The 23593-nt window shown below is 30.3% G+C and overlaps 1 protein-coding gene and 1 pseudogene across 6 annotated transcripts in view; both read left to right on the top strand.

Annotated features, from left to right (window-relative positions):
- LOC145283787 (uncharacterized) overlaps positions 1 to 23593 on the top strand; it is a 548751-nt gene that overhangs the window by 318494 nt on the left and 206664 nt on the right. For 4 of the 6 annotated variants that reach the window (XM_080132856.1, XM_080132855.1, XM_080132854.1 and 1 more), the window contains one exon: positions 8624 to 17739. The exons of the other annotated variants lie outside the window; for them this stretch is intronic. In XM_080132856.1, coding sequence (XP_079988982.1) covers positions 8624 to 8778 — 155 coding nt within the window. In that variant the 3' untranslated portion in view covers positions 8779 to 17739. Of the gene's footprint in view, positions 1 to 8623; positions 17740 to 23593 lie in introns of those variants that run through there. 6 annotated transcript variants of the gene reach the window in all.
- LOC145284205 (U2 spliceosomal RNA) lies at positions 4198 to 4348 on the top strand (annotated as a pseudogene).

Below are 23593 nucleotides of genomic sequence, written 5' to 3' on the forward strand. Positions count from 1 at the left end.
TCCTACATTGTCTATCCTGGGATAAATGATGGCATTCCAATCCCCCACTAGAACTTCACACACGCAACAATAGCGGAAGGTGCTAGGTGCATGAACCGCAACAACCCTAAACACGCACTGTTTGACGGCAATATCAGTCATGACTAGCCTGCTTACCATGTACCATATGGACAATGTCTACCTTTGCGGACTGGGTGCATTTCACTATTAAGGAGATGCCCTTTCCCCGCGGATTCCCATATGCTGAAAAGACATCATAAGTCTCTAGTCATCACCTGACAATCCACAGATGAAATGAAGCGCGTCTCCTATAAGCAGCCACATCTACTCCCAGAGACAAGAGGTGCCTTCAGACATAAGCAGCCTGATTTGAAGACCTCAAGCCCCTTGAATCCAAACTTGCCAAGTAAAGATACATGAGGAGTTACTCACCCAGGCAGTGTTGCAATCAGTATCAAAGTCCTCCGGGAAGAGGACGCCGACAGTATGTGCCATACTAACTGTTGCCAGTACTGGCTGCTGCATCTAATGCCGCCAACATGCAGGGGTAAAAATGATTTTAGGGTCTGGTGATGGATGCACCGGAATGGTAACCCTTCCTTTTCACTCTGGAAAAAGTTCTTTGAAGAAAGGGTTCTTAATTAAGACAGTTCTCAGGATTATGCTCCACTAGTGGCCTCCAACATCTGCCAGACCGGGGTTTTGCGGCTGGCCAGCGATCTGATGAAGGATTTTATGTGGGTGGCATCCAGGAAGTTGGTGAGGATTTTGATGTCTTTTCTCTCTATCTGACTGTGGTCCTACAAAAGTTTGAGGTTCCTTTTCTACCAGAGTGACTGGTCCATGGCAACAGACAAACAGGGACTATTTTGCATATGTCTCGCCCCCTCTCCCAATTTAAGGGGAGGGTTTTGTTGTTTCTTTTCACCTGGCAAGAAGGAGATGCTGATTGGCTTCTCTTCTCCCCTGGTTCCTCAGAACTGGAGTGGAGGTGCTAGTGTGTGAGTGCTGGTGTCTGGTGCTGGTGGTGGCACAGTTACCATACAACTATAAACAGAGATGTTACACATAATTCAAGTATGGTTATACTTCTTGTCAATAATTGATGCATGTTTCTGAAATCAACAGTTAATTTCATTCAGAATATTGATTCCAACTTCTCTGACTCACAAAATAGTCATACTTAAAGGAAGTTGGTGTAGCTTTCACTCACTAAGAAAAATCTACCATTTTTCTATCAAAGACTAGGAATTATTCTCTATTAATTAGATTTTTCAGTTTACTGTCATTGTTTCATTTTCTTATTAAATTTCCATCATGAAATACAAATCAAGTAATAGACAAACATGGTGTCTCATATTCTTCGATTAAAAAAAATGCCTTCCATTGCAATAAAATACATTACAAAAAATATCTTTCTTAACAGAGATATGCAAAATGAACATTCAAATTCTTCATCTTATCATTACATTCCCATAATATTAGTGAAAATACTTATACACAATTTGATCCAAAATATTTATCTAATAAATAATGTAACTCTTATTGACAAAATGCACTGTACTCAAAATCCAAGATTTATTTGCCAAAAGTTTAGTTCAATTCAAATTCTGTAGGAGAACTTATATATATTATATATATATATTATATATATATTATATATATATATATATATATATATATATATATATTATATATATATATTATAGCCAACATTGTTACAAGTGACAGAAAGCTTTTGCTTAATTATATCTTTTTTATTTTTTCAATTTTTCTTACATTTTGTGTTAAAATTTTTAAAAATTAATATAAGTTCCATGTTTTTTTTTTTTTTGCTTTTTTTATTATTCACATTCGCTCCAAACACTTGTATGTAAAGGGCCACTATTTGCGACCATGCTTAGGAAGATGAACAAGATGCTGGTTTACATTGCATCTAAACTTTTTGCATAATCAGTACAGTCAAGGAAGCAGACAGCAGAAAGGGAATTCCAAAGTCTGGTTGTTTGTGTGAAGAGACTATTAGAGTAGATAGCATTCTGGCAATTAGAGACTTCAACAGTGAAGGGGTGTGATTTTGTTGCAAAGAGGGTTTGTTGGGGATGTGTATGTCGAGGGGACACAAGTGCAATGAGTTCATGAAATAAAAATACTCGTAAAATAAGCATCATAGGGATGCAATATTGTGGTGATGAGACAGGGTTTGGAGCATAGTTGACAAAGTGGGACCTAATAGATTAAAACTCTTTTTTAGACCCTATCCAAGAGGGAGAAACTAGCAGTAGATGTATCAGTCCAGATGTAGCAACAATACTCCATGCATGGGCGAATGGTAGCTTTAAAGAGATATAGAATATTCTCAGGTGTGAGTAGTCCTCTAGCACAATAAAGGGAACCCACATTCTTTGCAAGAGCCTTTGCAATGTCCTCAATGTATTTGTTCCAGTTCATATTGCCTGTAACATTCACAGGCAATTTGTAAGAAGCTGAAGAATTTGACAGAAGAATTTTCTGGTCGAATGTTATTTGTCATGGATATTGGTGGTTGGGAAGGCTTCTTGTAATCGTTAAAGGAGAGAGGCTTAGTCCTACTAGCATTAAGTGTTACCATCCATTTACGCCCCCATTTCACTATGGTCTGGAGGCCATTTTCTAAAGATTCTGCCATTGTTTTAGATTTGTATACATCCATTCTTCCATCGTGCATGTTATAGTGTTGTATCATCAGTAAATATACCCATCTCAGATACAATATTATCATGGAGGATCAGGAATAATAGTGGTAGATGATGGCACTCTCGCATTAATGCTGTTTGGATGTATGTCCTTCACATTGTGTATCACAAACATTTTTATTTTTCATTAAATCATCATTTGGATAAAAAGCAAATGAACAAAAGAGAGGAAAAAACAGAATTTCAAAAGGTAGGAAAGGGAATTTGAAGTTAGTTAGAGGTTGAGAGAATGTTTTCAGACTGTTCCTGGAGAGACCCTAGCAATTTAAATTCTGTGATATCAGAATTAGCATCAAAATATAAAATTGCATTATGTTAAGCATTTTAAAATATTATTACTGGTTTCATAAGCAATATTATTAATTGTAGGTTGTTGAGTTTTAATGTAGATAGCTTTGAGTATTCTTAACTTTTTAAAATTTGTTTCATAAATGTATTATTTTATTGTTATTAACTAGGATTTGTCTTACATCAGAAAAGGCCATAAAATATATTTCACACAGATACATATCCCCAATTGACAATAATAATAAATTAGTTATTTTTTACTCTAATATTTTGAGTCTTAAATTTCTTACAAAAATAAGAAATTCAAGACTCAAAATATTAGAGTAAAAAATAACTCTTCCCTAACCCTTAAAATATTAGAACAAGCCAATGTTTTCAACGAACTTTGGAAGAATGTAACTCCAATAATAGTATAGCTATATTGGTTTTATGACTACTACCCTATCTTGCTGCCTTACCATGCATCTTGTAAATTATAGCTCAATTTACCAATATCTATGAAAACATAAGTATACTCCCTCCAATTTTAGAAAATGCTAGTTATTAAGGCATTTTCTCAATTCTGAAATTAGGGACCACTACAAAAAAAAAAATGATGGAAAATTGTGTATTTTTCTAAATAAACATGACAATAATAATTGTTAACAAACTTCACCAAATAAGCTACATATTACAAACCGAACTGTTTCTTTTTCTATTTTTACTATTTTCATTCAATGAGAATGATTTTACATATACATTAAACCAGCTAAATAGTCATATTTTATCTCTCTTTTCTACTGAAACTATCCTATAATACCAATTTTTTGAATGCCACACTGATGATTGGAGTGAATAAAGCAACTGGGAACTCACTTTGCATGGAATTCAGGATGACATATGATAGACAGCTGTCATGTAAAAAATTAATAAGATATAGACAGATGAACAGATATCCATTTTAATAAACACATAATTGTAATTCAAAATCATTTTAATTCACAAGAAAAGTGTGAGTATCAGAAATTTATTTTCCACAACTGATAATATCAATGAATTTGACCATTAATTAAGACAATTTATTATCCGTATTCGTTTCGGCCATTATCATGCTGTGATCCCCTAAAAAAGGCAAGTGGAATAATCCAAAAAAATAATAGGTGTCGCTTTTAACGCAAAGCTAATAAAAATGATTTGTTCTCCTTGGCCTTTTGGCTAAGATCAAAGTGTAGTATCTGTTCTTCAGATGCTACATTTCTATTTCTTGTTCTCTCTCAGTGGAGGTGAAATCCTTCACAACTGAGACAATTTTTTTGTTCCTTTTCTCCATGTTAAAAAACGACCTTGGTGTCCAAAATCTGTCCCGTGGGGAGGCATTGTAAATAGGTACTATATTTAATGTAACAAGTTTTAATATTACAAAAGTAACTGGGAAAAGTAATTTCTGATTTAATTACAAAATTCCCTGGAAATATCTCCTCTGATTAATTATAAAATGCCCTGGAAATGTCTCTTCTGATTAATTATAAAATGCTGTAGAAATGTCTCTTCTGATTAAGTATAAGATGCTCTGGAAAATGTCTCTTATGTTTTTTTTGTTTTTTTTTTACTTGCCTCCCCACAAGGACAGAGTTAGATATTAGGTCGGTTTTAAATTTGGAGGGGGGCAGCTCCCCAAAAGGGGCACTCTGGTCAGTAACAAAAATGAAAATTGTATCAGTAATGAAAGATTTCTCCTCCATTAACCGAGACCAAAAAAGGAGGGATTAAAGTCACTAGAATACTGAGACTGATACTACACTCAGAAATTCATGTTGAAGTAATGGTTCCTAATCCCTAACCATTTATGTTTTAGACATTACTTTATTTAATTGACGTTTTAGACATTACTTTATTTAATTGATGTTTTAGACATTACTTTATTTAATTGACGTTTTAGACATTACTTTATTTAATTGATGTTTTAGACATTACTTTATTTAATTGATGTTTTAGACATTACTTTATTATATTTATGCTTTAGACATTATTTAATGTATATTTTTTACAGTGGGGTAGGAGATAAGAAGTCAGTCTCGGAAATAGCTGAAACAGTTTACAATTTAAACATTACTTTATTTCATGTATGTTTTTAACAGTGGGGTGTAGGGGATATGAAGTCAGTCCCGAAAATGGCTTAAACAGTTTACGATTTAGACATTACATTATGTCATGTATATTTTTAACAGTGGGGTGGCAGATATGAAGTCAGTCCCAGGATTGGATGAGATATGTTCAAATATATACTAGCAGAATATCCAGCGTCGCCCAGGATTGGATGAGATAGGTGGAAAACATATAGTAGCAGAATACCCAATGCACTTGGGATTGAATGAGATAGGTGGAAGATATATACTAGCAGAATATGCAGTGTCACCTGGGATTGGATAAGATAGGTGGAACATATACTACAAGATTACCCAAAATTGATTTATGCGTTTGTAATGAAATAATCAACCCAGGCAATATATCAAAGTTCTTATTTTAGTAAGAGGGACGATAATGTAGGTCAAAATTATGAAAAATGATTGTTGAAATTAGTAACATATCCAAGAATGAAAAATGATGAAATGTGAGTTAATTGATTGGTGTGTTTGTAATGAAATAATCAGCACAGATAATATATCAAAGTTATTATTTTAGTAAGGGGGGGGGGCGATAATATGGGTTATAATTATGGAAAATGATTGTCGAAATTAGTACCATATCCAAGAATTATGGAAAATACAGAAATGTGAGTTTATTGATTGGTGTGTTTGTAATGAAATAATCAGTACAGATAATATATCAAAGTTATTATTTTAGAAAGGGGGGGGGTCGATAATGTGGGTTAAAATTATGAAAAATGATTGTCAAAATTAGTAACATATCCAAAAATTATGAAAAATGATGCAATGTGAGTTAATTGATTCGTGTGTTTGTAATAAAATAATCAGTCCAGGCAATATATCAAAGTTCATATTTTAGTAATATGTAGATATGCAGTTTTAACAAAAGGGCTAGAATAATATGATGGTGTCTTCATTCATGCTGAACACCCAGAGAATGCCCAACAGCAATATATTGCATATGAAAAATGCCACTGGAATTTCTACAGGAGCCACTGGAAAGATAATATTACTAACACTTATGAGGAAATTGTCATAGACAAATAACAAAGTTGCATCCTGAATAAACTGCATCTTTTTCTAAAGTTGCTTTTCCCAAAGAAAAATTAAAATTGGATTCATTTAATCATTTTTTAGTCTTTCTTAGATTATTCTTATTAATTTAACAGATTTTCTTAGATTATTCTTATTAATTTAAACAGCAGTTTATAAATACATTTCTTTACATCATATTCTTAGCAAAATATAACACTAATAGAAATTATAACAACTCACCAAAACATTAGAACTAGTGGCCTTCCAGTTTGAATGACTCAACTACCTTGCTGATGTTAATCATGTCAGTGTTGAAACATAAGCCTCTAATAACCCAGTAAATAAAGTGTTAAATCCACACAAGAACTGATACAAATCCTAAAAGCAAAAAATGAATGACAGAAGTTTTTACCAGACATACAAACACGCAGACATACAAACACACATACATGCAAACATGCAGACAAACAAACATGCAGACATACAAACATGCAGACATAAAACACACAGACAAACAAACGTTTGAGATTTATATAATAGACTAGCATGGGTCCCCAGCGTTGCACGGGTATGGAGAGGTTTTTAGGTGCCCTTAAAAAATGTTTCAAAACGCCATAAAAAATGAAAATAGCAGCGAGTACCTGTGTGAGCGCAAAAAAAAAAAATAAAAAAGTAAACAGGCAGGCTCAGACCTGTAACGTGAAGGAGGGAAAGGAATTAAAAAAAGCAAACTGTTTAGTCCCGTCACCACGATATACGATGTCGCCGCCGTTCAAATTAATGCCTTTGCAAAAATGTCAGCAAAAAAACTGACCCCTCCTTATAAAAAATGGCTCAGTTGACGGTCAAAGAATTAATGTTTTGGGCCAATTTTTGGATATTTGTCTTCCAAGAGAGAGAATACACTGTGGTTACTCTGTTTGTTATTACTTCATTTAATACCCATTTTCTGATAAGATTATCACAAAACTTCTTTTAAAATCATGTTATCAAGAAGGAAGGGGGGAAAAAACACTATTGTACAGTCTGTTTAGCTTACAATGTGATTAGCTACATGTGTGGAAAGAATAGAAACATCTCAAAGGTATATCATTCAAAATCTCAGGTAACACAAATTATTAATTCAACCTTGCATATTGTCAATGCCTTCCTAGTGTGACTAATACTGCTGTAAGCATCAAAATACATAATCGAGCACTGACAATTCTTGTTGATATTTATAGTTCAGATAACTTCATTAGTCACACCATTGTAGATGATCTGCAGTTGAAATTTAAGCACCCAATTAAACTGTTTCTAGGGCTCTGAACAGATATAGATCTTGTATCAAGAATAAATTTTCTGCTACTAATGATATTGCTTCACTTCAACATTGTGATTTTTCTTGTATTTTTCCTAATGGATAGCTTCATTGTCCACTTATTAATATGAAATCATTTCCAATTTCTGAATAAGCTGTAGATACCTTTACTAATCTTAAAGAAGAGTTATATAGTGCTGCTTTAAGTACTATTGATGATTCCATTCATTGTTGAACACCTGAACCAAAATGTCTGACCAATAGCATTCAGAATCTCAATCATTTAATAAAGGTGAAAATAATTATCTTGCTATTGAAAGGGAAACAACTGATATCATGGAAGCCATGCATAAGTGGCACCATCTTTTGTGACATAGTCATTTTACTCTTTTTATTGATCAACATTTAGTTTTATTTATCTTTAATAATTGTCAAAGGACAAAGATAAAAACAGTAAGGTCGAGTGTTGGAGAGTAGAACTTTCCAAATTCAGTTATATCATAGCTTATCTAGATAGATATGAGCATTTAGTTTCCCTTCAAGATTTCTTCCCCTCTTTTCTAATTGTGAGGAACAAAGCAAGAGAATGAAGTGGTACATGTTTTCAGATTGAGCAAGCCTTTAGATCTCCAGAAGACACATATTAGTAGTTCTATGTCTAATTCTTACTTCCATAAAGCTATCACAGCAGATGTGCCTACTGTCCAATTCCAGAATTGTGTTCCAGAAGGGACCATATCCTCTGGTCTACAACAATATACCAGAGTATCTAAAAAAAAATCCAGTTTAGTTTTCTGATTTTGTAATATCAGGATAATGTGTTATTACTATTGTGATATTGAAATGATATTTTGCTCTGGAAACTGAACACAAGTTGAATGCTGTAATGTACTGTTTGGGAACTGAACTATGCTGATAATAATGTATTCAAAACTTAGAAATTACTTAGACTTATCTTTCTCAAAATGAACTAACATGACAGTATACTTTGATTATTGCATGTCTTCTTCTAGCATTATTATGTGTCTTTCCTCAGGTCAATCTGTCTCACTTCTCTCTACAGAATGCACCCAATAAAATTTTTTATCAAGAACGTTTTTATATATTCTTTTCAACTTGTGTTTTAACTTTATTTTTAGCTTCTATGATTGCTGGTCGTACTGCTGAATATGTTAATGAAGTTCTTGGAAAAGTCAAAGATGGTGACCTCTCAGGTGGACTTCCTCTCCCAAAGAGAAAATCAAGCTCAGCAACAACTGTTCCAAGTTCTGATGAAGAATTCAGTAATGATTGATTTCTACCTTGAATGACAAGATTGGATCAAATCAGATGAGAGCAATATCTATATCTCTCTGTATTTTAATATTATAAAACCCTACATAATACATTTATTTTCCTCTATGGATACCTTAGAGGCTAGACCCCATTTTCCTGATTAAATTCCACAGAATCACTAAAATAGTTTAATTGGTAATTACACTTTTGTTACTTCCTATTTTCAAATAATGTGCAAAGACATGCATGCGCAAAAGCACAGACATTAGCACAGATGTTCACATTCATGAAATCAGTGATGAGTATCTCCCTATTATGACAGCAATTGATCTTTTCAGGAAAATGATATATTTTTCTTTTTTTATATATATATATATAATATAATTGAAAAATAATGTAAAAAAAAGGAAAGTTAATTTTTTTATTCCACTGACATTTTTATGGTTGAAGGCAATCTAAAATATTACAAGTTTACTGGAAAGAAAAACAACAAATAATAAACAAAAAAAATGTATAAAATAACATGCCTCACACTGTACAAATTTACTACTATGATTTTTCCTTCAGCACAGAAATAGCAGTGGCCACCATACAATGACCCTTGTCTTCACTCTTTCCAAAATTTATCCTAATTTTCAATAAACATGTTGATATATGTGTTGGTTGCACTCATCTTGAACACAGCAAAAAGTAGTATGACTGCTACAGTTTTATGGACTAGTCTGTATCTTCATGAAAAAAAAAAGGTATCACTGATTGACTTTTAAACTTTTTCTTATTGCTTTTTTAGCTTTTAATAATGATAATTTTAATGCTAACAATGATTATGATAATGTAGTTTTTTTTATTGGTTTATCACTATATTCATTCAACTTATTCCCCCCCCCCATTTTCTGGTATTTTTGTTTTTTTTTTCTTCATTTTTATTTTGAAACTACTGATAAATTCACCCATGATAAGCATTCTTTAAATATCTACGCCTATTTCCATTCCCTTTTATTCTTTAACTTGTTATGTTATTCTTAATCTTTACTTGCATATACTTGAATATATTTTCCGATTTTACTTATCGGTTGTCAATGAATGAATTAATATTTTCTCTTTGTCTTTCAAAAACTCTTAAATTGCTCTTAATGGTGAACTGAATAAGATAAAACATCTGAAAAGCATAGCAAGATTTTTGAGGAACATGCTTGCAGTTAATTGCACTAACATGTCTGAATAAACATCTACAATTTAAACACACACACACACCCTACTTAAGCTGTATAGAAGACTATTAAAAGCTGACTTTTCTAGCCATATTTATTTGGAACATTTTTTTCTGAATTAATTTTTGATCAGAACAATAAACATAAAAGGTTTTCATGCTTCAAACTGTAGTTTTCATTGCAGTTGTTATATTCACACCATTTTGATTCTGTGTTAATGTGACCTGAAAAAAGCTAAGTAGAATAGACTAGCTTAAATGTGAATATAATAACCAGGATGTTTTAAAATAAGTATTTGTTGTCGTTATCAATTTTCTTATTATTGTCCTTGTTTTGGAAAACAATGACAACAAATACTTATTTTAAAACATTTATATTATATTATTATCAAGTAATTCTATCAATATGATTCCTTTTCATAACTGGCTAAAATATTAAGATTCACAAACTTCAGTGTTTTAGATCTCAGTGTTTTTGATCGAAACCAGTGATTTTTAGAACATTTAAGATTAATATACCTGAAAAATATACTTTAACTTTCTATTTTTTTATGTAATACAATTGCTTATTTTTACTCATTTATACATTTTATTCTAAAACATTTATAATTAACTGCTTACTATTGATCAACAATTTTATATTTGCAATTATTTTTATTCTTTATATCTACTTAATTAGCTAGATTTTGATGTCTTAGTAATTTGGAATATAAAGTATATTATTTGTTATAGAACATAAAGATATTTGTAAACTAATTTTATAGTATTACATTAAATTATTTTGTTGCCAAAGATTTATACTTTATAGTATAATAAGCTTTGTTGATGAGTAAACAAAACTTACCAATTTCTCTGAAATATTTTTGAAGGATATTTTTAGCTACTGTTTTTTAGTGTGAGAATGAAGAAAAAACTTACACAATTTGGTTTTTTTGTTGTATCTTACTCTTGTGAATAATAATTGAGGAAAGTTCTTTCAAAATATTGTGAACTATACTTTCCACTTCTGTATACATGCACGACTGTGATTTAAAACTATGAACGGGTAAATTTGGAGTTTGTCAAAGAAACAAAAGATTTTAATAAGCAATAATCAAAGCCTTTATATTTTTTGTATTCTATAGAATTTTTAGTATTATTGTTATTTATAACTGTTTATTATTATTTCTGGTTAAACAAAGTTTTAATGAATTAGAATATCTAGAAAAGTTTGTTATGGATGTTATAATTTGTTAACATATTGAATTTTATTGGACCATAAATGTGTAATCGAAAACCTTCAGAAGATTGCGCGCACACACACACTTTTTTATTTTTATTTTTTATATTCATATATAAAACGTTTTTAGTATATATTTCTTCAATCACTATCACATGAATTGCAATCTTATAGATTCATTATTTGTATTTTAAAAAAGTTGTATTTCAAATAAATACAATTTTTTAAATCGTATTTGGAATTGGATATAATTCTGATTTTCTTGCTGAAATATCAATTCTCTACTTTTATTATCCATGGCAACATGTTGTTATTTATCATTTTGGCTCCCCCACTCTTCATTTTTTAAGAATTTTGTTATTTTATCATTCTTGTGAATTCTTAAGTGATTATTTTTGTATGACTTATTCAATTTAAATGATATGCATTTATATAGCTTATAAGGCATTATTTATCATCTTCATTTTGTCTTTTGAATCTTTAGGTTGTTTAATTTATATTTATTTCTTATTCAACATGAACGTTCTAACATTAATCAATGTAATTCTGATAACCATTATTTAAAAATATTTTTTTAATCTAACATTAAAATTTTTCTTTTTTTAAATATGTTCATATGTTTTGTATATAATGTCTTTAGTGAGATGTTTCGGACATGAAATATAGTATATATTGATTGTAGTATTTTTATTACTAGGCTAGTATTTTTATAACTAATTTTCAAGTTGACATATATATATATATTTTTTATGTGTAATAAAATTATATTAATGGAAATTGAAATTAATATCTAATTGTTAAACATATAATTGTTATTCTACTATCAAAACAATATTATATAATTGTTATTCTCCTATAAAAACAATACTATATAGAATAGAAATATACACATCATTGGTTAAGATGATGAGTCATTTGATCATCAAAAGTCATAAATTCCATATCTTCATTTTTTTATCTAAAAGTAAATAAAATTTGTTAGATCAATTTTTCTGCTTCCTATACTGTATTGTAATCAATACTATTATTCTAACAAACAAAAATTTCTTAACATCTCAATCTTAGTGGTAAATGAAGCCAACAAAGATGTAAGTGCAAAAACTGGTGCAAAATATAAAAAGCATAGTTATTCTTTTGCAAATAAATCTGTTGCAGTTTTATTTTAAAAGAAATAACCACTTATGAAGACTCGAAGGCCACTTGAATATAAGATAGTAGCGTAGTAATCGGTAATGATGTAGATGGGGTAGAATTTGAATTATTTAAGGAAAAGGTTATCCAATTCTAAAAAGCGATTGTTCTTTTTTAATTTTTTAACTTAATTTTCTATTGCTGGTACTAATAGTTTTTAAAATAACAGTAAAACTAAAATCTATATATCTATAGATTTTAGTTTTACTGTTATTTTAAAAACTATTATAAAAATTAATAATGTAAATTTATTTTATTTGTGTAAAAAATAAAATGAAAAAAAACATTGGATAAATCTTTAAAAGAATGTACTTGATTGAAAAGGTTTTGAAAAGTGTTTAAAAAATAAATGAAGCATTTTTGTCAAGAAAAATGCTGATAAGCATCATTGATAATTAAAAATAAACTATAAAAAAATGTTTTAAATTTTTTATATGGTGAACTTTTGTCCAGTCCCTCAGCATTGGCAAATCCTGGGAAAGGTGTCAAAAAAATGTGAAAAAAGAAACACTTAACATTTTCAGAGGCTAAAATATGTGTTTGCACAGAGCCAACTTCGCTAATTAATTTTAATTAGCGAAGTTGGCTCTGTTCAAACACATATTTTTTTTTTTTTTTTTTTTTTTTTTATTATATTTTCACCCCAAACAAGGCACATTGCCACTTTGGTGTAGGGGGCTACTATCAGGGGAAACATCTACTGGGGCACTATGTAGGGATTAGGGCAGCGAGATGTTGGTTCACGTTGCACTTGAACTTATGCATGTCAGTACAGTTGGGGAAGCAGTGACCTGGAATGGAATTCCAAAGTCTAGCAGTTCTGGGGAAGAAACTACTGGAGTAGAACGATCTTTTACATCTAGGGATCTCTACAGTGTGGGGGTGGGATTTTGCAGCTTGTCGGGTCTGTCGAGGGTGTTCATGTCGTGGGGGCACAAGTGCTTGCAGTTCTTCAGAGCATTCACCATTATAATACTTGTAGAACAGGCAGAGGGATGCAACGTTTCGACGATGGGACAGAGGCTGTAGTTTTGATGCCAGTTTAGGGCCTATCAGATTTGCGACTCTCTTTTGAACCCTGTCAAGGAGAGAGAGACTAGTAGCCGATGCACCGGCCCAAATATGACAGCAATACTCCATACATGGGCGAATAGTGGCCTTATAGAGGTACAGGATACTTTCGGGTGTTAGAAGTTTTCTAGCACGGTAGAGAGAGCCCACCTTCCTCGCAGCGGCCCTGGCAATGCCCTCGATGTAATTGTTCCAGCTCATGTTTCCTGTGAATGTTAGGCCAAGGAGCTTGAAAGACGTACTCTCAGCTAAAGAGTTGTTGGCCATTGCTATAGGTGGTAGAGAAGGTTTCCTGTAATTATTGAATGAAACCAGTTTTGTCTTGGTGGCATTGAACGTTACCATCCATATTTTAGCATCAGTTCTTTGATTTTGAATTTTCATGTCTGAACCAGTTGTAAAATAATATTTCTAAAGATATAAAATCTTTTATCTCCATTCTAATGGAAGGAGATAAAAGCCAATAAAATCAAAGACAAAAAAAAATGATTCTTAGTTATATATTATTGAAATCATTTTGGTCATTCAGTTTTTGCATGTTCTTCCATTGACTCCTATATGTAGTGGACAAGAAATACAAATAAATGAACTTAAACCGACAGTAAGAATCCTAAAATGATCTTTTGGTTGGAGTCTCTAAAATAGCATGTGAATATCTGACATCTGGTAGGATGCTAGATATTCAACAAAAACAAAAAAAAAAATTCCATTAAAATGTCACTGTATTTTTGGAAAAGTATTTTAAAGAAATTTAAAATGTGTTTCATGAATAAAAAATAATTACTAACATGTTTTTTTATTAATTGTATCATATTTAAACTTATATTGTAAAAGTTTGAATTGATTTCTGTGTAGAAATTAAGTAGATTTTTTTTACAATAAACTTAAAAATATTATTATTATTATTATTATTATTATTATTATTATTGCTGCTGCTGCTGCTGCTGCTGCTGCAAATTAACATTCTCAGTTTAATCACCCACCCCTAAACAAAAATGAGATTCTACTTTTTTAGGCAATTCTGTGCAAACACCCTTAAAAACCTAGTGGGGAAAAAAAAAAATCAATTATTTTAGAATTTAGAGTGAAGGATCAGTTTCACATGTAAATTTTTATGTAAAATGAGTCCCATTTTCAGGTTATTCTAGCATTTTAGGGCAATTAATCAAAAAGAAATTTTGTTCTGGTAGATAAATTATATGCATTTCATTTTAGCTTATCACTTCGCTTTATATATAAGATTAGCAGGGCTATCCGGAGTAAAAATGTAACATATTTCTATTCAAACTTCTATCTTCTATCGCCCTCCCATTTCACCCCCCTCTCCCAATTTTCCCCCCTCTTTTTCCTTCACTCAGTCCATTTCTCTGTAGTCTGACATATGACATGAAAAGAAACTGGAATTTTAGGAATGTTTCTATTATTCCAGTAATTATAGAAGCATCTGGTCATTAAAAAGAATTTCAAAAACTACCTGGCAAATATACCCAGTGAATCAAGTGCAAAGAATAAAAAAAAAAGATGGAAAAGAATTTTGTTTAATTTTTTATAGAAATATCCTTTCTGATATCTGATTCCTTTATTGCAACAGAAGCAAGCATAGAAGCAAGCATCGTTCATTAGAGTCAAAGTTAACACCATGTTGTTTAGTTCTTGATAGCCTTTTTGTAACTGTTTGAAATTCCCATAATCTGATAAATGTATGTGAAAAGCCAATCAAATTAGTTGAAACATACTAATGACTTGTGAAGTGAGGATTCTGTATTTTATGTATGGTAGCCGAAATGACAAATGTTAAATGTACAGATGAAGAAAGTAAACATGGACAGAACAGTTGTGAAAAAATTTGACAAATTTGTAAAGGTTTCTGGTCTTGTCAAGTTGAGGGAGAGGAGAAAATAATGAGCAAGTAAATATCATGTTACCACTTGGAAATATGACTTGTTTGGGAAAGTGACTCTCCTAGGAATTATTATAGTAATTTATGATAATGAATAAAATCGAGTGATAATACCTGCTAAACCTACATCAGGTGTGACCATATTGAATTTATATGTGACATCTATTTTTTTCTATGATTTTTTTCTTGAGGGAGAAATTATGTCTATTATTAATATAGTGATGATAACATTGAAAAACCACAACCTGACGAAACCCAGTCCAATTGACTCTCAAAGAATAAACAATTTATTTTTAATTTTAGGTATTATTCAATGCTAATTAGGAATATACAAACTTGGTGGATTTTTGTTTTGTAGTTTTTTTACTTTTAGCTGGAAATAAAAACACACACACATACAGACAACTGCCCTTTGTATAAAAGATAAATATAATCTATAATAAAAAGATATACAAAAAGAATTTCTTAAATAGGTCACATTTTATGAATTTTTGAATGGAACTAAAGTAGAAAACATGGTAGAGGTTGTGACTTAATGGCTCACAGATACATTTTGCATATATATATATATATATATATATATATATATATATTAAGTAAAGTGATTTTCAATTTAAAAATTAAAAAAAAAATTTTTTAATTTAAAAATCAAATTTTAATTAAATTAAAAATCAGTTTCATAAGAAGGAACAACAACAAAGTCAATTATCTGTACGATCGTTTCGGAAATCCGTGCTTTTTATTTGTGGTATACATGAAGTTATGTAGAAGAATTATATATAGTTTTTTTGGTAAGCACGGTCTCCTCATCAGCAAATTTAGGAGGATTTTTATTGAATTTAAATGACACCATAAATAAACCTAGCATTAAAAGTAAGGCAGATGAATCTGAAAAAATTGAAATAAAAGGTTTGGATTTAAAATTTATAAGAAAATTAATATAGGTTATAGATAGAAATGAGTAGAAAAAATATATATTTTTGAATTTACATAATAAATTTGATTTAAAAATATATAGAGATAGTTACCTTTTAGTTTTTCTTTTTTTGAAATCAGGAACTGTGTTTAAAGTAGTCATTTAGATGTTTGCTATAGCTTTTTATTTTATTGAATGATGAATTTTAAAAGGGTGATGCTCGTGCAGTAAATTGTTTCCGTTAGCGTATTTTGATTTAAAGACGCTACAGTTAATATATATAGAGAGAGTATTTATTTTGCAAGTTTTTAAGGGGAGATAATTGTCATGTATTATTGACTTTATTTATTATTTGATTTATGGGTCTAGGGGAGGTAAAAAAAAAAAATAATATTAAATTTCTTTCTTTTGACATTGAATCATATTACCAATCTATATCACCTATCCTACTTAATAAATCTCTATTAATGGCACGAAAATTAACTAATATAACTCAAGACGAAATTAAACTAATACTTATAGCTAGACAGTCTTTAATAACATTTGATAATAAATATTGGACCAGGAAAAATACCCCTAACCACTTCAACATTTTAATGGGATCGACGGACTCAACTCAGGTCACTGATCTAGTTGGCCTTTTCCTTTTAAATGAAATACATTGTATACTCCATAAACAATTCAAACTTGAAGGAGGGCTATATAGAGATGATGCACTTTTCATAACGAATTCTACTAATAAAAATTATGAAAAAGCAATTAAAGCTCAACATAAATTATTTAAAAATTATGGACTTAGTATAAAAATCGACCCTAATAAAAAAATTGTTAATTTCTTAGACATAACCTTAAATCTTGAAAATTCTACCTTTGAACCATACCATAAACCTAACCAATCACTCCTATATGTCCACAATCAATCAAACCACCCTAAATCAATATTAAAATCAATAGTTCCCAATATCGCTCTAAGAATTTCTAGACTGTCTTCTACTAAATCAATATTTACCAAAAATGAAAAATACTATAATGAAGCCCTTAAAAACTCTGGATATAATTCACAAATTAAATTCATAAATGAAAATGATAGAAACATAAACTGCATTAAAAATAAACCTATTAAGAGCGTAATAACATATAATATGGCAATGTCTTCCCGTATACGAGTTAAGAAAAATAACCAAGAGACAAAAAAAGATAAAACCAAACTACAAATATTAGATAATAATACAAATAAACAGCAAACTAAAACCCGTAAACGTAAGAATAGACACAAGGAGATCCTATGGTTCAACCCCCCGTATTCCAAAAACCTAGAAACAAACATAGCCAGAGAATTTTTTAAAATATTAGATAAGAACTTTAAAGCCCCCCATAGATATAATAAAATTTTCAATAAGAACACAATTAAAGTCTCTTACTCTACTATGCCTAACCTTCATCAGAAAATAATTAGCTCTAATAATAAGAAAATTAATAAACTACAAAATACAACTATACAAAATACATCGGACTGTAACTGTAGAAGAAAAAATAAATGTCCCCTACAAGGCTCATGTAAAATTAAAAATGTTATCTATAGCTGCACAGTATCAAAAACTCCAAATCTACAAGAACCTATTAACAGCCATAACTCAACTACCAGATTAAATAATAACACCAACTTAAATCAATCTACCGATCAATTACTAATCAACCCACCACATAATAATCCAACAATAGACCTAATGGAAAATAATCACAATAATCAAGAGGTAATATATATTGGTTCCACATCTGGCCCAATAAAACATAGAATTTCAACGCACAAACATTCTTTTAAAAATAACTCTCTATCAAACCAAACTACTCTATCCAACTATATTTGGCAACTAAAAAATAGCAATATTTCTTTCAACTTAAAATGGCAAATAATTGAGACTTGCAAATCATATAAACCAGGAGATAAATTTTGTCCACTATGTACAAAAGAAACCCTAAAAATTTTAAAATATGAAGATATAAAAAATACAACCAAACTAGTAAATTCAAGACACGAGCTTCTGACATGTAATCATAAACGTTGGTTTAAATTTAATAAATATAAAGCACCTTAAATCATTAAAAATTACTCATTAGTAAAAATAGATTACAATTTTTTTATTTTTTTTTTTTTAAATAAATTAAGTTAGACCAATTACCTCCCCTAGACCCATAAATCAAATAATAAATAAAGTCAATAATACATGACAATTATCTCCCCTTAAAAACTTGCAAAATAAATACTCTCTCTATATATATTAACTGTAGCGTCTTTAAATCAAAATACGCTAACGGAAACAATTTACTGCACGAGCGTCACCCTTTTAAAATTCATCATTCAATAAAATAAAAAGCTATAGCAAACATCTAAATGACTACTTTAAACACAGTTCCTGATTTCAAAAAAAGAAAAACTAAAAGGTAACTATCTCTATATATTTTTAAATCAAATTTATTATGTAAATTCAAAAATATATATTTTTTCTACTCATTTCTATCTATAACCTATATTAATTTTCTTATAAATTTTAAATCCAAACCTTTTATTTCAATTTTTTCAGATTCATCTGCCTTACTTTTAATGCTAGGTTTATTTATGGTGTCATTTAAATTCAATAAAAATCCTCCTAAATTTGCTGATGAGGAGACCGTGCTTACCAAAAAAACTATATATAATTCTTCTACATAACTTCATGTATACCACAAATAAAAAGCACGGATTTCCGAAACGATCGTACAGATAATTGACTTTGTTGTTGTTCCTTCATATGAAACTGATTTTTAATTTAATTAAAATTTGATTTTTAAATTTAAAAAAAATTTTTTTTAATTTTTAAATTGAAAATCACTTTACTTAATATTGAATTAGCTCTAGGACATTTAACTATCGAGCTTATTATATATCTAAATTACAACGAGCATTTCCTGTATTTTAATTAAACTAGTAATTTCACTGTTACATTAAAATACACTTAGCTCTCTAGACTATTATTCTAATCTCCTTTAAATTACATATATATATATATGTACACACACACACACACAAACATGTGCCTTTTTTATTTGGATACTTAAACGTCTATTTCAGATATAGAGTTTCCCACCCTGAAACTAAAACATGTCCTCTTTGGTTCATTATCACCTGAGATTTTTTATAAAATCTCCAGTGAATATAGAGCAAGAAACCGTAGTACCTCAAATGAACACTTAAGTGTATAATATGTAAATAAAAAACGCATATATTGTTCTTGTATTTTTTATCATTGAGCACTTTGATTGACTTGTTTCTGATGACATAAGATACACACGTATCTTAGAAGAAAATATGTTTTTTATTGACTTTTTTATCACAGTAAACAAGATAGAAAAGTAGATATCATAAACATAATACAACATTAGATGAAAAAAAAAAACAGTTAAATAAGTGTTTCCTTTTGAAACACGTATAAATTAAATGAATGTTTCATGCATTTTAATTTGTTTTTTCAGCGTGATGGGGAATTTTTTTTATACCAATGAAGCCTCATTAACACCAGTGCTAATTTATATTATGAAAATATGTATTCTTGAAATGGGAAGAAACTATTGTTTGTAAATAAAAGTGTTTTGAAGGAAATATGGAATGTTGTTCTCTGAAAATTTTGGTTTACATATTGTTAAATTAAGAGTCCAAATGATACACTATTGAACTACATCATAAACGTTTGTGTTAACTAAAAGTAATCTGTATAAAATATGTATATATATGTGTGGAAATGTGATTTTTTTTTTCAATTAATTTCACTTTTATATATACAAATACTTAATTTAAGAAGTTCAATGTGATTACAGAGTACATGACAAATAAATGACAAAAGTCTATATTCCGAATTTCATGATATTGATCATTTTACAATTTATTCCTCTAATTCTGTTGACACCTATAATTCTTGACAGTAACTGTTTCGTAGCGTAAAATCATTCATTTACTTATATATCAATAGAAATTCATTGATATATATATATATATATATATATATATATATATATATATATATATATATAAAATTGGAAAATTTGAAGGTTGCAATGTTTAAAAAAATGATATAAAATTATAGAATATAACTTCACACATCCAAGTAATCAAATGTTTAAACTAGCAATTTTATAGCAATTCTATATTTGTTATTTTTCACAAGTTATTTCCTCTAAAGAAAAAAGGCAAATATTTCCCAACTTATGGATTGAATTATATTTACAAAATCCATTTTAATTTTTCTAATCAACCATAATTTGCAATTAACTCACCAAGTTACCTGTTTCTTACTTAGTTTCTACCACTCTTTCCTTTCTCTGTTTCTTGTTTGACACCCACCACCACATTTTTATTTTATACAATTCTATCACGGTTGCTTCTAACCGTCTGTCTGTCTGTCTGTCTCTCTCTCTTTATATATATATATATATATATATATATATATATATATATATATATATATATATATATAGTCTTTGAAGTTTTTAACCTTTAAATCTATACCAAAAAAAATATTTTTTATCATTCGTTAGAAAACCATCTAGTCAGTAAGTCATTTAATCACCTGCAATCACTGCATCAACTTGCTCTCGAATTTACTATAATACCAATAATTTATTTTTCAAGGGATCATCAGTTGTTTACCATGAAACACTGTTATATATATATATATATATATAACTGTTGAATATAATAAAGAATGGAAAGAATAAAAAGATTTGAATAGTCTATTATAAATAAACAACTAAAATTATTTAAATTTTAGCCAATAAAAAGAAAATAGAATGAGATGAGGGAGAGAGATCTCGAGTGAAAAGCAATTCATTTGAGGTTTTGTTTTTTTATGAGCGATACTACAGTTTAGTTTTTTTCTAATATATATATATATATATATATATATATATATATATATATATATAAAGTAGTAGCGTTCATGTGTCTTTGTGTACAACTCTCCTACAGCTCACACCAGTAGAATGATCATGACCAAACTTTTTTTTTTTTTTTTTACACACAGTGATCACCACTTATCAAGGCCCGGAAGCCACTCAGGGATAAGGGTTATTGCAAGTACATTACGTTAGTGTGGGGATTTGATGAAGTGTTTAATTAAGGGGGCAGTTCATTAAGAATTTGTTAACATTGGACTTGAAGACATCCAAGTTGCAGTCCGGAGGGAAGCAGGCAGACGGAACAGAGTTGTGTGAGTAACTTGTCATGATGATGCTCCCCTAGGGATCGTGGATATAATTTTTCAAGGTTAAGGTCAAAAGTCAAGATCATAGCCTATGTATATATATATTCTCACCCACACCATAGGACCGCTCATGACCAAATTTGGCATGATGGTGGTTTCCCCACCTAGGAATGGAGCCCATTATTTTCCAAGGTAAAGGTCAAGGTTATAGCCTATGTATGTTTTCTCTCCTGCAGCCAACACCACTTGACCGATCATGACAAAACTTGACATGATGAATGTCAGGACTTTGCTATATGCTCAGGTATCAGAGCATACAGCGAAGTCTTGCGCGAAGTGCAGGTATCTATGCTAGCATATATATATATATATATATATATATATATATATATATATATTTAAAGTGATGGTTGTGTAGTTCCAACGAGAGAAAAAATGTATATTTAAAAGAGTGTAGCCATCAACAATTGTGGGTTTTTTTTAGCCTTTTATCATATTTTTATTTTAAAATATTTTTATAACACGTTTCAAGCTTTGGTTCGCTTTCTTCAGATATTTTTGTGAAAAGTTTTTTTTTAAAATGGGAGTTTGAAATATTATTTTTACATCTGCTGATACTAAATGTGTTTTTCAGAGTGATGTGGTCTTAGACATTCTGTCTCCAATAGTAAGTGTTGGTAGTGTCCGGTCAGAGTTAATTTCAAAGAGGGGACTTTTAGTCCATTTGGTGAAGGTTTTTATGGTTTTTTTATGACTTTCTTTCCCCATGTATGGCACACATTCACACACAATCACACACACATACATATACACATGCACACCTATGCAGGCATATACACATATACACACGCACATACATAGAAATATATGTAGGAGCATACATATATACATACCCACCTACACACTCACACACGTACTCACACAAATCCACCCACTAATATATCACACACAAATTGGTTATTTATTTATATATATATATATATTTCCGAATCAAAACATGCATGCATACATGTACTTAATCATTCAAACATAAGTACACGCACATATACACAAGTCAGATGGAGAATAGTTAGGAGAACATATATACACACACACACACACACACATATATATACATACATGTATGCACATACACACTCACATACATCCGCATACTATGCAGACACACGCATACATACACGCACATGCATATATAGAGAGATATATACAGGAGCTCACACATACGCATACATCCATATACACACATACACACACGAATACATTTACTCACCCATACCCATGCATATATATATATATATATATATACACACACACATATACACATGCATATACATTCACCCACCCATATATATATGGACACATGCACCCACAATCACACACACACACACACACACACATATTCATACACCTTTACCTTACATATATATTGGTTGAAGTTTTCTTTCTTTTCTAATCCAAGCACATATTCATACATGTATTCAGTCACCCAAACATAAGTACACGTACACACACAAACAAGATGGCGGATAGATAACAGATGATATATATGCACACACACGTATACACAATCACACACATACACGCATACATACACATACATATACACACATATGTGTGTACATACACATACACATACATACGTATAATTTCTAATTGTTTGTTTAGTTTAGGGAAATGGTACTATACTGAATATGGATGTGCGCACCCGTCAAAGTGTGTGCGTGCTTTATTGTGCTTCTTTTGTTTCGTGTGTGAGGGTGCACATTTACCTAAGTATGCATGCGTGCAAGTGCATTTTGTGTTTTTCCTATTTATGTGTATAATTATTGAGAGATGTTTAAGGCAGGGTTGAACTTTGCTATGAAGTTTTTTTCTTGTGTTAGTAAGTAGAAGTAGTTGTCAGTTTGGAAGATGAGCATTATCTCGAATTTACCTCCACTGCATGTGTGTATATGTTGTGATACATGCAGGTGTCTATTTTCCGCGATTTTGATGTTGGATCGGTGTAGGGCTACTCTATTACTAAGGTTTTTTGTGGCGACTATGTAGGATTTATCGCATGCTGCACATTTTATTACATAGATCACGTTTTT

The sequence above is a fragment of the Euprymna scolopes genome, chromosome 8, assembly GCF_053919585.1.
Source record: "Euprymna scolopes isolate OS-2025 chromosome 8, ASM5391958v1, whole genome shotgun sequence".
NCBI classification, from domain to species: domain Eukaryota; kingdom Metazoa; phylum Mollusca; class Cephalopoda; order Sepiida; family Sepiolidae; genus Euprymna; species Euprymna scolopes.